The following is a 17,081-nucleotide window of genomic DNA, read 5'->3' on the forward strand; positions in this document are numbered from 1 at the left end:
GTGGGGTATTTTTCTCCAATGTTCTTGAATTAAGACATTTCACAATCATACAGACTGTCACTATAAGAACACCCCTGTGGTATTTTGCATAATACGTCTAGTTTAATTCTTATCAGTCACCAAGAGAGCCACTGGGACTACAAGATTTGTACGTTTTAAGCCTCCTCGTTGGAATCCTTATAGTCTCCCTCCTTGGTAGTGAAAACAAAGAATAATCCTGAGGAAGTTGGAGCCACTTCCTGCCCCCATGAGCTGCTCCATAATGTGTATGTTTGTGATAAGAAACTCCCCCCAGTGTTCGCAGACACCACCTCTCCTTCCTCTGCCCTCCTCTGCCCCGTGCCCTTGTGCCATGCTCACTCAAACTCAAAACGCCAAACGGGGGAATCCGTCCCACAGCTCAGGATGGAGCCTGGACCGCCGAACTGGCTGCTTTTTTTCATCGGATCGTTGCACCTTTGTAAGGATCTGACTAACACGAACTGGAGAACATTTCAACATAACCTTTTTATGCTAATGTGTGTGGTGTTTTTGTCTTTGCAGGGCCGTGTGCCAGAGTGCAATCATGTAAGTTTTTTTTTACTTTTTGATTTCGTTTCACAAGCTTGTACCTTTATTTTTTTTCTGAGCTTTTTCAGGCTCCAATATATTCAAAGTTGTTATTGCTATGCATTGTTTTGTGCACAAATGGCCCGGTTAACATTTTGGGAAGATCCAATTCTCCATCAGGCGGATGTGATGGGACGATTTTGGTGGAGAAAATGGCACTAGGGGTCGAATGTCACTGTTTTGAGGACTACTTTCTGCGACTTTGATTAGCCATAGAACCTCACACACGCACAACAAGCTCATCTTGTTATGAGGACAATAGAGTCCACCTTCAGAAACAGCATAATGAGTGATTGCTGTAAGTCCAAATGTATTCCAAAAGTTGGTATAGGTGCTCTTGGGAAAGGGATCCAAATTGCGATAAGGCAGCAAACCCAGGCACTTCAAACAAATATGATCAGCACGAGGAAGTACTTGTAAGCCCTATATTTAGATTGCCAAGCCAACATGTTTCGACCACCAGGTCTTCAACAGGGTGGTTATAGAGTCCACCTTTCCCTGCTTATATTGGAAATGATCTGTTAAAATGTGGGGCATATCTGAAACATTGCCAGGATGCACTATTTTATTTTGAAAGACTTCTGTTGCCCCAGTGTTTCTTCACATTCTTGTGCTTATATGGCAAAAAAAAGGGTTGCTTTTACAGTACTATAAAAAGATCTTGGCTCTGTTGACAGTACACAACATGTGGTTTATGTATTTTCATAATACACTGCCTGACCCCCAAAAAAGTCACCACCTGGATTCAACTAAGTGTTACGAGAAGGATTTACCCGATCACACTCTCACATCATCAATTCAATATCTTGCTGTAAAATTGTTGTGATAATACATGCCATGCAAAGAAGAGCAGGAGTAGGAAGAATACAATAGAAACTCCTACAACTTTTTCCATTCATTGGAATCACTAAGAATTTCAACTCTTTCCCCCGTCCCGCAGCATACACCATAGACAGCGTGGGGCTGACCATCCTCCCCAGCAGCACCGTGGAGAGCGGGACTAACGTGACCCTGCAGTGCGAGGCCAGCATCAGCCGGGACACAGCATCTGAGCCCACTTACCACTTCCACTTCACCAAAGACGGCGCGGTGTTCAACTACACGCACTCCTGGGAGGACACCGCTCGATATGAGCTGTTCCCGGCCCGGGCGGCGGACTCCGGGAGCTACGGATGTCAGGTCACCATCAATTATAAGAGGAAGAGCAGTCTGGAGAAGACCTTCACAGTCGTAGGTAAAAGCCTGTGGCCAGTAATCAATTGTTTTGTAGTCATTTTGCTTCCAATCACGACACGACAGTACAGGCATATAGATAGTTGACATCACGTGAAGGGCAGTAACCATGGTGACACATTGTAAGCATAAAGACACCAAAACTGATGCTTGACAATTCCAGAAACAATACAATATGGAATAAAACAGACTTTTGTTTAACTTGAGTAAACACTACTTCGGCATTGTTAAACCCAACAAAGTAGTTTCTTGAAAAGCTACATATGCAGAGGCCTTCGCTTCAATTTGTATCTCCTGGATTTTGATGCTTAAAAGATATTCTCTCCACATATAAAAAATAACCTCTCACAAACCGTTCTCCACTCAAAGTACATTATCTATCAAAAGCATGCTGTTAGATACAAATAGTGGCTTGTATCACGTGTTTAGCATTTACCAGTGTCAGAAAACCTAATATGTTTCATCATCTCCCGTCAGGCCTCCAGCAGCCAGAACTGTGGCTGAATAAGACTAAAATATTCGAGAGTGAAGAGGTGGTGGCCCGCTGCAGTGCTCCCTCAGAGAAAGGCTCGCTGTTCTTCTACTTCCACCAGAGGTTCAGGTCTGGAGACACGCAGGAGGTAAAACGCTCCACGTCCAGCGGGAACTCCCTGGAGACCAGTCTGACCCTGAGGCACATTGGGGACAGCCTTCTGTACTGTGAGTACGATGTCCCCCTGGTGGGACGCTCCAACCGCAGCAACGAGGTCCAAGTCATCGTCCAAGGTAAACGGATCGATTTGTGTGTGTGGCAAAAAACAAGCAGCTGTTGGATAATCCCGTCGGACATGTTAAAAACTGTAAATACTACTCTAGGGGAAGCGCTATGCTCATAATTGTAGCAGTTTTAGCCTTGAAGCTAACGGCTAACGTTAATTTGATGCGAACAATAAAATAGCTCCACTATCTGAAAAAAATATTATGAAATATACTCAGCTTAACGTTTTCAGCCTGTTTTTGGTATTAAGCTTATTTCATTTTGAATCTACATATGTTGACAGGAAGTTGTCTTCACACTTCACTGATCAACAGGACGTTAGGGGGGCTTATAGCGATTTGTAAATAAAATCCCATTCCATATCTTCATTTCTTGCTAACAGGGGTTTTATAACCAATCAGTTTTGCTGCTATTTGCATACATGTTTTGGTTTAGTTTATTTTTTTCTCTCTCTGTTTATTTTTTTCCTCCCTCTTTTCTATGCTGCAGTTTTTCAGCATAGAAAAGAGTTTTGTCTTGTGTGAAACGTTCTCATCACAGACAATGGGCAGTGACATTGAACCCTTTTTCTTTGACGTTTGTCCAAATTAGCGAAATGAACTAATAGTAAAGTGTGCATTTTTTCGAAGCCATGAATACATTTTAACGTCCCATGAACTGTTCTTGTAGGAATGTTCATCAGTCCCATCATGAACATCCTGCCCTCAACAGAGGTGTACGAGGGCGACGTGGTCGAGGTGGTGTGTAAAGTCGTGGGCACGCATACGGATGTGGATGTTTTTCTCATAAAGGACCGGAAGATTCTAAAGAGAAAGCCGGTCAGCCTCAGTCACCGGCTCAGGGCTCAGGAGGGAGACTCTGGGGAGCTGGTGTGTAAAGCCGAGTGGAGAGCTCTGCAAAAAGAAACCTATCAAAAGATCACAGTCAAAGGTAATTACGTCAAAGAGACCATACTGTAGATGCAGACGGCAGTGGGAATCTCCTCAAACGGTCACGTTCAAAGCCTCCTTTTTGGAAAAATTCATTAAACTAACCTGTACAATACCTACTGCTCAACAACTGCTTTAGTAAATGTTAAATTATAGTTGTATTTTCCACCAAAAAAGATACAGATCCTAAATTTTTTGCTATGTTGGCCAAGACAATATTTTGAATGTTTACTAAGCTGACATAAAACTGCTAGTTCAAACAAACATACTATTGTACATATACTGTACTTTTATGTAAATGTTGACTCATGCAGTAGCATCTTAGCATTAGTTTATTATATGCTGTATACATGCCATAATTCTTGGTGGTACTGACAAAACAATCATCACTACTTGATCTGGTGGCGGGACCCAGAGCTGCACTGGAAATGTGATTGAATAGGAGCGGTGACAAAACAGTTCCCTGGGGAGAGCCAATATTACTTTCTTCTAAACGTCCAATTTTGCTCACACATCTCCTTCCGTTTTGAAATTGTTGACTTGAGAATTACCTGGCTGATAGAGAACCTTCCCTTGTACCTTTGTTCCTTTCAGAGTTGATTTCAAAGCCGCAACTCTCAGTGGAGCCCGGGGACCTGTACGAAGGAGACGTCCTCACACTGACATGCTCAGTTTTGGTCTATGTGCCTGGCCGTATACAGAACAACACACTGAAGTATTCCATTTACAAAGACCACACAGAGGTCACAAGAGGAGATGTTTACAGTACTACAGCTCAGGAGTCAAAAAACGGCAACTACACCTGCAAAGTTCAAGCATCATCTTCCGGTAGTAGCTTTGTCAAGGAGAGCAAGATTCTTATTGTAAGCGCAAAAGGTAAGACTACTTTGTACTTCTACCAGCTGAGTACAAAAACATCTATTAGTTCAGATTATTTTAATGTAATTACAAGACAGTATATAACATTTTCATCAGATAATGCCTGTAGTAATCTTGTAATAACAGTCGATATCTGATTAAATGTGAATAGACTTTATCAAAACACAAAACAATGTTTGAATATAAGTTGAATGTACAATGTACAAACATTTGTATTATGTAACATTCACATATAAACAGAAAAATGTTATTGCTTTGTAGTTTGAAACATTATCTTGTACCAATGTGATGTCTGTATCATGTGCAAGCAAGAAAAGGTTGATCAAGCTAAACAAAAGCTAGCTAGAAAACTAGCTGAACTGGACTAGACTGTCCTGTATTTTGTTTTGGGGCTTTTAAGATGACCAATTCAATTGTTGGAACAAAAAAAAGTTGAGAAGAGAGAATCTGATCTTGTTTCGTAAAAACTTGGTAGCATCTACAAGTGAAATGCATTTACACTCACTGGGCAGCTTCCATATGTTCTTTAAAAAAATACTTTGTGCCCTGCAGTTCCTGTTTCAGAGCCCTCCATGAGCGTCGTGGGTGGTACGCTGGTGTTGGGGAAGCCCTTCCAGCTGCTTTGCCAAAGCGAAAGAGGTTCTCTGCCCATCACCTACACCCTCCATGCCTCCAAAGGATTCCGTGAATCTAAAGTTGTCGGCAACCCAGGAGAGCCCGCCATCTTCAACACCAGCGTCGCCAAGATCTCCGAACTGAACAACTTCCTGTGCCACGCCAAAAATCATCAGAAACTCCCCCCAGAATTCGCCACTGGGCAACAGCTGCTGGCCTCAACCACAATCATTGGTACACGCTCACAGCAAACATTAGTTTTAACTTGCATTCAGAAGATCTTTATATATTTGAATATACCGGAGCATATATAAGGTTTATTTTTGTTTTTTTGTTCAGGCACGTTTTATTTTTTTCACTAGTAATTAGTGATACGTAACTATCACTAGTTCGGAACTCAACCTAATAAGTGACAGGTTGAGTACTTTTGCTTAGGTAGTTGTGAGTATATTGACTTAGGTAAAAGTAACAAAGTGTCCGGGCTTCATAGGGCTGTTCAATGGGACCAAACATGCACAACTTTTACTTCTTTGGAGTTTTTATAGAAATGTTGTGGACTAGAAAGCTTTCTGTTCATCTCTCAAATGTTGTAAAGTGAAAGTGGTGAGTCCAGAACAACAAAAATACTACTCTAATTACAGATGCTCAAGAACTCTACATCAGTACAGTACTTATATACATTTACCACATATTCACTTTAAAATTGCATGTATCTTTCTTTGTACCATAGAAATCTGCCTGTGTAGATGCTCCTACATGCAGTAAATAGTAAATAGTCAAAGTCTCATTATCCATTCCTAATCTAAAACAGTCTGTCTTCTTCAGAACCCGTTTCGAAGCCCGTTCTGACCAGCACGCCCAGTGTGGAGGACATCACAGAGCGGCATGATGTTACTCTCTTCTGCTCGGTGCTCAGAGGTTCGCCCCCGGTCACTTTCACCTGGTACAGCTCAGAGACCGGGGTTGAGATCTTCTCCCAGAAAAGCCACAAACTCAGGGGCTCCTACGTGATCAATGACGTGGGTACTCAGCACAACGGGGGCTATTACTGTGTCTGCACCAACCCGGCCAACGACACCAGGCGCAGTGACATCATAACCATTGCAGGTGAATATCAATCAGTTCCTTTTTGTACACCCCAATATCACTATGACAGTCCTCTGACAGGGCCTTGCGAGAATTCACCAAACAATTTGGAAAACATTAATGAGACAAATATCAATCGATAAAAAAAACTATAGAACTCATTATGAAACCAGACTTTTGTAACAGATTCAAGCTCCTTTATAAGAGTGTTGAGTGGATGAAGAATCCAGAAAATTAGTTCATACAGTCCTACAATCCCGAATAATAGTTTACATCTGAAAAGTGGGAATGCTAAGTTGAAAAAGAAAAGTTGCAGTGTTTATGTTCTAATCATGGGAAGAGTCTGACTCACTAAAGGCCCATTGTTACAGTATGTAGTATGTAGAAGTGGATGCACAACGACAGTTATGGAAATCCTGTGCCCATTTCCAATAAAGAAGTGAAATAATAAACATCCAATAATGTCAAGTCTGGTCAAACTGTGCACATTTAAGAAGACTCTTCTATATGCAGTGGGAGGGAAAATGAGTGCACTGTTTGGAATTTCTTACATTTCGGCCTAAATTGGTCATAAAATGTGTTCTGATCTTTATTAAAATCACAAGAATGAGTAAACAGTGCCTGAACTAATACCACTAATAACAGTCAAACATTCACAGCGCAGGGAGGAATAAGTGAGCACACCTCCTGGCTAGATATGCTCCAAAAGCAAATTAGACAAAATGTATCCAGACATTTAGAGTCAGGTGTGAGTCAAGCTGAGGTGTGGCTTAAAGCTGCCCTGGGCACTGAAAAGCACACACTCGTGAAGAATTGTCCCTTGTTGAGAAGCATTGTCTGATGTGCACCATGCCTCACTCGAAAGAGCTCTTTGAAGACCTACAATCAAGAATGATTGAGTTGTATAAAGGTGGAAAAGGTAACAGAACCATCTCTAAAAGTCTTTGGGCCAGATCTTGTGGCGGCGCACGGGGCGGCGCAGGCTCTTGGCGAATTACTTTCTAGTGGCGTAGCTATATGTGCCATTCGGCTCCACCACCTGTGAGGGGGCGTCACAAGAGGAGGCGACTGCACTGATGGAAACACGGCTGACATTCACTTCCTCGTTTACATTGCGCTGTCTTGCGTTCTTTCTTAAGCCTTAGGCTCTCACAGGTCATACGAAAAACTTTATTTACCCCATCGTGAGCTAAACCATGTTCACGTCTCGCTTGGTGTGAACGCAAACCAAAACAAAAGCACATGTTCACCCCCCACTCCCACACAACCGCTCTCCTGGACGCGGAGTTGATCTGGTTGGAGGAAAATGTGTGTCTCCACCCACTTAAATGCACTAAGTCTGGAGTGACAAGATCACAAAGTGCGCTCCTACTGAGCGCAAAATGTCACGCTATCGTCTCCGTTTTGATGCACAAGATCGGGCCCTTAAATTGTCTATAAATGGAGACAGTTCAGCACTGTTGCACTTGCAGAATACTCAATGAGGTATAAAAGAACCCTAGTGTCAGCTAAAGACTTAAAGAAATCACTGGACATGCCATCATCTCTGTTGGCACATCTACAATACGTAAAACATTGAACAAGAATGGTGTTCATAGGAGAACGCTGCAGAGGAAGCCACTGCTGTCTAAAAAAAGCTGCACGTTTGAAGTTTGCGAAAGAGCACTTGGATGCTCTTGGCTACTGGCAAAATATTCTGATGATTGATGAACCCAAAGTTGAACAGTTTGAGCGGAACACACAACGTCATGTGTGGAGGAAAAATGTAACAGCACATCAACATCAAAACCCTATCCGCACTGTGAAGTCTGGAGCAGGAGCATCATGGTGGGGGGCGGTTTTGTTACCTCAGGGCCTGGACAACTATAATCAGTAGAAAAATGAATTCACAAGTTTATCAAGATATTTAGCAGAAAAGCTTGAGACCATCTGTCCAACAGCTGAAGCTCAACAGAGGACGGAGCTGCAACAAGACAATGACCCAAAGCACAAAAGCTACACGTTCTGAAATGGCCCAGTCAAAGTCCTGACCTAAACCCGATTGAGATGCTGTGGCATGAGCTCAAGAAAACTACTCACTCTAGATATCTGAACTGCAACAGTTTTGCAAAGGAATGGTCCAAGATTCATCCTGATTGTTGTGCACGTCTAATCTGCAACTACAGGAAACGTCTGGTTGAAGTTATTGCTGCCAAAGGAGGGTCATCCAACCATTGAGTCTAACATTGTACTCACTTATTCCTCCCTGCCCTGTAAATGTTTGAGTGCTATTGCCAATCAAAACATGATAACATGTAAATGTTTGGGCGGTATTAGTTCAAGCAGATACTGTTGAATCATTCTTGTGATTTTAATAAAGATCAGATCACATTTTATGATCAATTTAGACAGAAATGTAAGAAATTCCCAATGGTGGACTCACTTTTTCCTTCCGCTGTAAATTAATAAAGTAAATAAATAAAGTGTTTTAATAACTTCTGCAACAGCCTGTCCTGGTATTTTTCGTCTAGTAAGTTGTCTTGACCATAACACCTAACTTATGTTCTTTCCTAGTGAAGATGGCTGGATGGAAAAAGGCCCTCATCGCCATTGTGTGCCTCCTCCTGTTAGTCGCCCTGATTCTTGTTATCGCCTTTAAAAGGCACCTGATCGGCTTCAAGAGGAAAAGAACCGCAGAGCTGTCAGTGTGAGTAACGCCGCTAATGTTCCTCCCCCTAAAAAACAAGTTCCCATTTGAATTAAGGTGCGGCGATAAATAACAAGCCAAGTGGGAAAAGTTGGAACGCCCATAGATCTTCCTGTTTAAGAAATATCGTGTGCTCTCCCTTCCTCTCCTCTCTCGATATCTGTTCTCGCTCTCCATCTCTCTCTCCTTCTCTCTCTCTCAGGAAGTCGGCGGGCACTAAAATAGAGCGCCTGAGTCTCACCCAGTCCGAGGTCACCAACATGGCCAACGGTATGAAGGAGCTCGTAAAACTGTAGCACAGGCTGTACCCTGCTGCTTTGAGTAACGCCGTGTTTATGTCCCCCCCCCTTTGTGCAGCCACGCCCTCCATGATGGGCAAGAGCGTGTGGAGCGAGCACGTCTCGGGATCTGGTGAGGACGAGCATTAAAACGTTTCCCAATGCTTTATTAGTTTACTCCTAAATTAGACTGCCCATGTGGCCAGAGAAGCTCCAACCTATCAATCAGCAATGTCATACAAATCCTCTACAGACGGAGCAGATCAAATCGTTCACTTTGGAATACAAGCACCACATTTGCCAAGCCAATTTTTATTACTGGACTGATATAGAATGTGTAGGAAGATAACAGAAGACTTCGCTGAAAGAGCATTCCTGCTAACTTTGTTGCGTGTCTTGCAAATTTTATTATTTTTATTGCCTGATCTGCCTAGAACCAATGTGGAATGTCAGGTTTGATTCTCAGAATACAATATACAGTATGCATATTTTGTTTACTCTTTATATCTTTATAACTAAATAAATGTAACTTTGTGATCTGACTTTCTAACTTGGTGCATTAAGGTCGTGAGCCTCCAACGGTTTGCTGAATGCATCTTCCTCCTCTTCACCATCTTTCAACCCAAAACATGCGCATTAGGATAATCCTCTGGCTGTATACTCTGACCATGACCCTTCAAGATCAGTGTTAACAAAGTAGCCCTGATATCCTAAAGCAGGAGTGCCCAAAGAATGCCCAAACAATTCTGTTGGCCCGCCAGAGAGTGACCTACCTTTGCGCTGCGTGTGGTTAAAACTCTCTTCCATTCATTCTCAATGGTAGATATGGATGCAGTACACTTTTTGACCACCAGCGTCAAATTGGGTGCGCTGTTTCACTCCTTTTGGAAACACTTGTGGTTTCTTGGTATTTATTAATCACAGAGTGTTGTAGCATCAACTTTCAGTTTTCAAACTTTTATTGCAAAGGTTGTTAACATCGACAACACCACATGTTAATAATTGACTTATAAAAGAATTGATGCTGAACTGACACTTTCAAAATAATCTAATGTGGCATTTTCTTTAAGTTAACGAATGAGGTAAAGTTACTTTTGTTCTACTAAAACTAGGCTTTTGCCATAGTTACCATTTGTTTTAATATAGCATGTGATTTGACTTTTTCATTTTGGCCCTTGGAGACAAAAAGTTTGGGCACCCCTGTCATAAAGTATCTAACTTACCAGAAGCTGACAATAATTCCCCATAGCTCCACTTTTTAACATTCAGAATTAGCTTTATTTAATGGCGTAATATTCTATATTTTTGATAGTATTTCTCACCAACAGAATCAGAAAATGAGAACAACGTAGCCGCTGTGAAGACCCCAGAACTAGAGTACGCCGAGGTGCAGACCAAACAAGTCGATCCCAGCAGACGTGAGAGCTTTCATCATGTCTATATTTACACTGTCCAGTTTGTTGACATTAGACACTGACCTCTGTGTCTCTCTGACCTCCAGCTCCGGTCAAGAAAGGAACAGATACGACCTACAGCGAGGTGCGACACTCCAGACAAGGTAAGCAATAATAAAACGTTTTGGAGGATAGACACGCATATCCGCTGTTCCCAACCAGTGTCCATGTGTACATTCACCAGTTTTTAGTGCTCAATGATGATAAAACCTTTTTCATTATAGTGTGTGTCAAGGCGCTCAAATATGCGGTACAATAACCACCAAAATAAAACCAATACAACCAGTCGTAAAATCGTATTATATTCAAAAATATATATATTAAAGCATAGGTCAGTAACATTTATCTCAACTCGAATGGTCACAATTTGCAAATATCATTGTCTGCACTTGCAGTATGTGAAATATATGAAAGGCTGCATTAGGCTCTATAGGCGGGATATTTTTAGCTCGCTTCCTGTTGGCCAGTTGAGATTAAAGGCTACTTCCTGTCCACATTTTAACGTAAATTGAAAATCTAAACAGATTAAATATAGAGGAACGCTTAAAAAAAAATTAACTTAACCTTTTAACCCCCACCTGAACTGAGTTTGGCATTACCCAAATCTGAAAGCTACTTGAAAACAACAAAAACAAGGATGAAAACACAACAAAAGAGCAACAAAAACTGGTAAAAGATCACTGTGTCGCGGCCGCCATCTACCTTGTTTTGGTTGCGGAGGGTGCGCATTGGTGTGTTAAATCCTGGCGTGAAGATGAAGCACCGTTAACTCCCGCCTCCTGTGCTATGATTGGCTCTGCTCGGTTTTGCCGGAGTCAGCGAAATTCAAATTGCACAGTACCAGACTGCATCCCCATGTATGTTTTATAGGTCTTAGCTTTCAAATGAGGTGTTACTCTGGCCTATACCCTATAAACTCCAGACAAGAAGCTTTATATTTGGGTAAAGCCGAAACTGGAGACAATGCACTCGGTTCAGGCGGGTGGTAAGAGGTTAAAATGAGTTCAGATGGCAGTGCTATTTTACCATTTATTAGCATCAAATTAACGTAGCTTCAAGGCTAGAAAAAGTCTCCCCTGATGAAGTATTTACTTACATCCTGAGTAAAACATTTTAACGTGTTGTAATTTTCCAGCATCAATCTGTTTTCTGCCACACACTGTTGAGAGGAGCTTTTATTTCAACAAGACACGGCTGTCTCCATAGGAATAAAAGTAAACACAGGCAGGAAACAGTCGTAGGAAGTTAGCATCATGTTGCTATGCTCTGGGCTGATGGAAACATGGCCCCTCACCCTCACCCTGGCAAAGTGAGCGAAGTGTCGTGGTCAGGGAGAGACACAACAACAGGATCAACTGATTGGAACTTGCAAACCCTTTGGTTTGTTCGCAAATATTGTTTGAGTATGTGTGCCGCACATGCAAACTGTAACTGAAATATCTGTTACAAAAGATGTCTGTTCAGCCTTTGTGGCAGATTAAGCATCTTTTTTGTTGTGATAAAAGTGTAAAATGTGTGATAAATATTCCCTAGATGGGCCTTGCATTTCAAAAAAGAGCCGATAACCACCCATAAAGTTAAATATGGGTGCCATTGTCCAAGAGGGTTTCAGTGTCAGCTCACTGAAACTGAAACTTTTGTTCACCTTTTTAATTCACCCATTTTTTTCAATCTTGCTCCTTTGGCCCTTGTGATGGGGTCATGAAACCAGGTACAAAAAATCCTGAGATATGCCAGTGATTTATTTAAGTCTTTAGCTGACACTCTAGGGTTCTTTTTTACCTCATTGAGTATTCTGCGCTGTGCACTTGGAGTCATCTTTACAGGGCGGCCACTCCTTGGAAGTGATTTAAATTTGAAAAAAATAAAAAATAGTAAATGCAAAAACATGTATTGATTCATGAAAGGTTGTTTTGTTCACCATTTCACATTTTTGGACAGATACTGTTCTTCTCCGAAAGAGCGGGATCCGCAGTGCACTCCTGCCAAATTTGCCATTGTGCAGTCATAGGATAGAAAATCAGGTCACTTTGTTGTGTTTGAAACGCACAGCAGGAAATAGGTTCAACTCCCAAATGTAAACACGCTCATTGTTTTTCGTGGAAGAATGCAGCGCCGTGACAGAGCGCTTCATGTCCAGGTGTCCAAAAGTCCAAGCGCACGTCCTGTCCGCACAATCAGATCCAAACAGTAAGCACATCCGCTAAGACCTAAGTCAGCAAAGCGCCGCATTGTTTAGGTCTGCGGAGGAAGCACTCGGCCATTGTGTTGCTCATTACCGCCGAGTGACTGTTGAAATGTCAGCCGCGTTGGCGTCAGACGATATTTCAGACCGTGTGTTTGTGCTCCATGTGTGAAATGCAAACTACAACTCAATCTTTAGTCTGGTTTTATTTAAATCAAGATTGCGTTGTCATATGGCAGTCTCAGTTAGTGTAATGCTTATGTGTGCTGACCCAAATTGATCAAGTTTTATTTACTTTTTCAAATTCACTTTGGCAACTGCTGTCAATGAATTTAACCAACATCAAGGTGCGTTTGTGCCATGACGTTCAATACAGTCAATTCCAAACTCTGAGGGTTGTTTTTGGGGTGGGGGAGTGAGGAAATGTCACACTTGTCTGGGGGAAGGACCACAGATTCCTTTGACAACTATAGGTGCTTTTGTTTGAGGAAATGCAAAGAAAAAGTTCACAAATGATGAACATGGAAATTTTAGTAACAAGGCCCATTATGTTGTTTACAATCAACAGCGATTTTACCTGATCCAATATTGATTAAACTTTGTTGGGCAAAAATTATGAGATAGGTATTGGATAAATCCTCTAGTGTTTATGTCCGTGAGTCACCACGTACAGGATCTGATAAGATGCTACTGGTTTATGGAGATTTTAAAGGGGATTTTTTGACCTCCAAATCCAGCACAAATCCCACGTTAACGGTAAACAGTCCAAATGTGATGGTGTCTGTTCACACAGCACACGTTAATCCTGTGAAGTCTTTGTTTTTTTCCCTGAGCCTTTCCTCTGCTTTTGTGTGCAGGTGTCCCCGAGCCGGCTGACAGCGTGAGTACAGGAACTCAGCATCGCCGCACATACATCACAAGGACAGGCGCGTTTATGTACAGGACCATAAATACACTCGCAGGCATCGGGCAGAAAACATGACAAGGAGCGCTCGTGATGAGTCTGTTTGTGTGTGAGCCGGCCGAGCAGACTGGAGATAATATGGGTGACATAGCACTATTGCACGGAAAGATAGACAGGCGCAGTATGTATTGTTTGAGGGAACGGTGTGTTCAGTCAATGGCACTGGGGTCAAATGTGGGACTGAATGAGACCAATTCGTTTTTAATCAAGCTTTCAAAACTTTGGAAATGTTTTTTTTTAATGTACTGTTTTATTATTATTATTTCAATGTAGATCTCTCAGTGACGTTAAAGGGGCTAGATGCAAGTTTGCCATTTTATACTCACTACTGCCATCTCGGGTCATTCGTGTTACTGCACCTTCTATATTAAGCTCGTGCATGACGGCACTTCGGACCCCAATTAAAACCTTTTTGAGTTACAGTTAATGATTTTAGAGGCAGTTGTGGTGAACAAGTCTGGGCTCATTCTACACATTAGGACATGGCTGTAGGGGGAGGAAAATACATTATTTTAACATTTTTAAACTCCGTATAGTCCCTTTAATAGTAACACATGGAATCATCTTTTTAAAGAGGGGGTATTATGCTTTTTTCAATCCCATAGCACCAGTCTATATCACACTACAATGATGACGCAACCTTCTGTTGGTCTGTAAATGCAGTAAATTAGAATAACTGCCTTGTATAAAATTGCTCTCTCAAAATGGCTGTAGCAAATGTCTTGAAATAGGCCCCTGTCTCTTTAAGAACCTCTGACTCTTTCCGACACGCCCCCTCCACACGCTGTCTGTGGCATCAGTGGGGAGGGGGTTCTGCTGAGGAGCAGTGGTTGGTTACTCGGCTGGTGACGAAAGCTCGGAGGCGTCTCCAGGAGGTGGGGGCGTTCCTAGGAGGACTCAGGCAAACCTATCCCTAAAATGGCCGCCATCAGAGTTTTGACAGATTACTCAAAAATACGTGAATGTGCCAAGGCAACACTTCAGGCATGTTTTAAATGAGGGAATGACATAATAACATGATGTGAAGCTTGAAAAAGTCGATTTTGCATAATATCCCCCCTTTCTTTAAAAAAAACCAAAAGTTGACATAAATTCTTCTGCCCTTTACTTGGATTACTGCTTTGCCCACTTTACATTTTCTCAATGGGCTTCACGACGTTATCACCAGAATCACTGTTTTTTTCGTTTCCCACATAATCCCATGTGTTCATTCGTCGTTTTGTGTCGTCGATGACAATCGTAGAATGTAAATAGTGTAGTGAAAAGAAAAGTTGATGCATAAAAAGGGTTTTCAAACTTTGGGCCGGTACTGTATACAGTTGTGGCCAGCAGAGGGAGGAAAGGGTGGATGAAGCTGTCCCTTCAGTCGGCAGGACCTGGCACTGATAGAGACTCCACAGTCTTCTCCATGAGGCTTTGAGATGGAGATAACCCTACTCGCTCTGCCGCAGGAAAGCCAGTCAAAATGGTCCAGTACAGATGACTGTTGAGTCAAAAACGCAATAGTTTCACAGTCCACAGAGGAGCTTTATATTCCAAGAGCGTACAGTATGTCGGCCATAGGTACGGACAAGCGGCTTGTGTTTACTCTCCTCGGATTTCTGTCACTCCCTTGCAGTTAGCCGCGAAAGAAGCACCACAGAAACATCCCAAAAACATTCAGACGCACTCAAAAGCACCATGACAATAGCAAGCATTTCTAATATTGGCTACTTTGTCTGGTAATGTATGAATCACAGAGTAAGTTTTAGAAACGATCAGAATTTCTTCAACTTTCCAAGCTCTCACCACACCAAATTCATGTCCTGTCCGCTCTCTTTTATATGTTTTATTTTCTTCTTCTTCTTTTTCTTTCACAGCAGACATCGGTGGAGTATGCCGAGCTGAACCACGATGCAGAACCCCCCAGTGGAGGCGGCGGAAACCATGACGACCACACTGTCCAAGAGGCGCACCAAGAAGAGGGCTGTGTAGACAACAGTGCAACCGGTCATGACGTCGGTCCAGGAGAGTGAAAACACACAGAGATTTGTTATTTATCGAAATATGTTTGTGAGAAATTTGTCATGATGATTAGCTGTACATTTTTTTTTGCACTTTTCACATTCCACATTCAAACCTGCCAATAAAGATGTTTTGGAAAAGTTGGTCGTGGATGGTTTCTTCTTTTTCGTTCACTCTCGGGGGGGGGAAATACATTGCTATGACTTGCTAAAATGGCAATTCAGATGGAAATACACATGGGATGGAATGATGTAATGGCTTTAACGCATTAGCAGTGTTCTGTTTGGGAGCATGTCGTACCCATGTGCATCACTAGAGGTCGTAGATGAGGCTCGGGAAACTGCGTGGAAACTTGGTGCCCTCTGCTGTGAGCTCTGTAAAGTGAAGAGGGATTGGAGTGAGTTAGTCAGCATTAGGATGGATCACTTACACTTTCCACTATGCGCTCTGCGGGCAAGTGACATAACAGGGAATTACCGAGGGTTTCGAGGCACACTGACCGAAACCTCCATCAAAGGAAATACAAAACAAGCAATGGTCTTAGAGGCGATGTTTTCACAATGGTCTTTTAAAGGAACAAGCATATTTTTTTCTGATCAGACTTTCCATTGAAGTTTTGTAATCAAGAGAGGAACTAAATGATCGAGAATGTTAGAAATTGAAAAAAATGAAATTAAATAGGCCTAAATGAGGTTCGATTCCCTGGCCATGAGTTACCTTTCTGTGTAGATTCTCCACATGTCAGGCCATCAATCTACAACATGCACAATAGGCTCCCCAGCTAGGTACTCCTCACCATTGTTTTTGTTTTTTGTTTTATTTGACAGGGGCATGGCAATTCAGCATAGCACAAAACCAGCTTGTAGCTGATGCTGTACAAAGAGAGTTTATAGCTAGTGCTAATTTTCAACTCCTGTCCCTGCTGGGCCTTTCTACACTACATTAAAATGTTAAATTTGCTAAAAACGTATCTATATACACCGTATACATCATTCATTTTCAAACACTCAGTGCTAATTACAAATGGATACATTTCTGCTTCGATTTCAGCCAAGACTTAACTCGAGAAGTGAACATTTTTTACTCAGTCATGGGTCAGTGAGTTCTACAACTTTGCACTTTTATACGAAAAGGCAAACTGACCAAATGAAGTCTTGCAGTGAGGAATTGTACAGTTGTTATTGATGGAGCCTCTGGTGTCTCTGTTTCTGTTTTGTCTCTGGATAAATGAGCTGAGCGGCTCAGGTGCTAAATTATTGAGACATTTGAAAGTTAGTTTTAGAAAGCATAAATTGCTTAATTGCTTTCAAAGCTAACAATTTATACTTATAAAGAATATTGCAGTGATGGTAGCGGATTGTCTTCCATAATCTTTATCGTTTGCTTGTATAATGACCTGATG

At 42.0% G+C, this 17,081-nt stretch overlaps 1 protein-coding gene across 3 annotated transcripts; it reads left to right on the forward strand.

Annotated features, from left to right (window-relative positions):
• Positions 1–314: 314 nt before the first annotated feature.
• Positions 315–15,803, forward strand: pecam1a (platelet and endothelial cell adhesion molecule 1a). 3 transcript variants are annotated; one of them, XM_079564255.1, is made up of 15 exons: positions 315–460; positions 544–567; positions 1,550–1,843; positions 2,320–2,607; positions 3,269–3,529; positions 4,123–4,404; positions 4,960–5,256; positions 5,848–6,129; positions 8,662–8,794; positions 8,997–9,064; positions 9,152–9,205; positions 10,401–10,490; positions 10,574–10,630; positions 13,569–13,591; positions 15,535–15,803. In XM_079564255.1, the coding sequence occupies exons 1-15, from the start codon at positions 406–408 to the stop codon at positions 15,688–15,690; spliced, it is 2,364 nt and encodes a 787-aa protein (XP_079420381.1). In that variant the 5' UTR covers positions 315–405; the 3' UTR covers positions 15,691–15,803. The 3 variants fall into 3 exon arrangements, 2 of the variants coding, with proteins under 2 accessions (XP_079420381.1, XP_079420382.1); XM_079564256.1 differs by having other exon boundaries at positions 15,538–15,803; XR_013793279.1 differs by lacking the exons at positions 10,574–10,630; positions 13,569–13,591; positions 15,535–15,803 and having other exon boundaries at positions 9,001–9,064; positions 10,401–10,487.
• Positions 15,804–17,081: the final 1,278 nt, after the last annotated feature.

Source organism: Gobius niger (genome assembly GCF_951799975.1).
Source record: "Gobius niger genome assembly, chromosome: 10".
Lineage (NCBI taxonomy): Eukaryota > Metazoa > Chordata > Actinopteri > Gobiiformes > Gobiidae > Gobius > Gobius niger.

What these genes read in the sequence shown, in the direction of transcription:
- pecam1a (XM_079564255.1), top strand. Translation starts at nt 406, where the DNA reads ATGGAGCCTGGACCGCCGAACTGGCTGCTTTTTTTCATCGGATCGTTG. An exon ending in TCAAAAGATCACAGTCAAAG is followed by an intron (nt 3,530 to 4,122) that starts GTAATTACGTCA and finishes TGTTCCTTTCAG; the next exon opens with AGTTGATTTCAAAGCCGCAA. An exon ending in TCCCCGAGCCGGCTGACAGC is followed by an intron (nt 13,592 to 15,534) that starts GTGAGTACAGGA and finishes TTTCTTTCACAG; the next exon opens with CAGACATCGGTGGAGTATGC.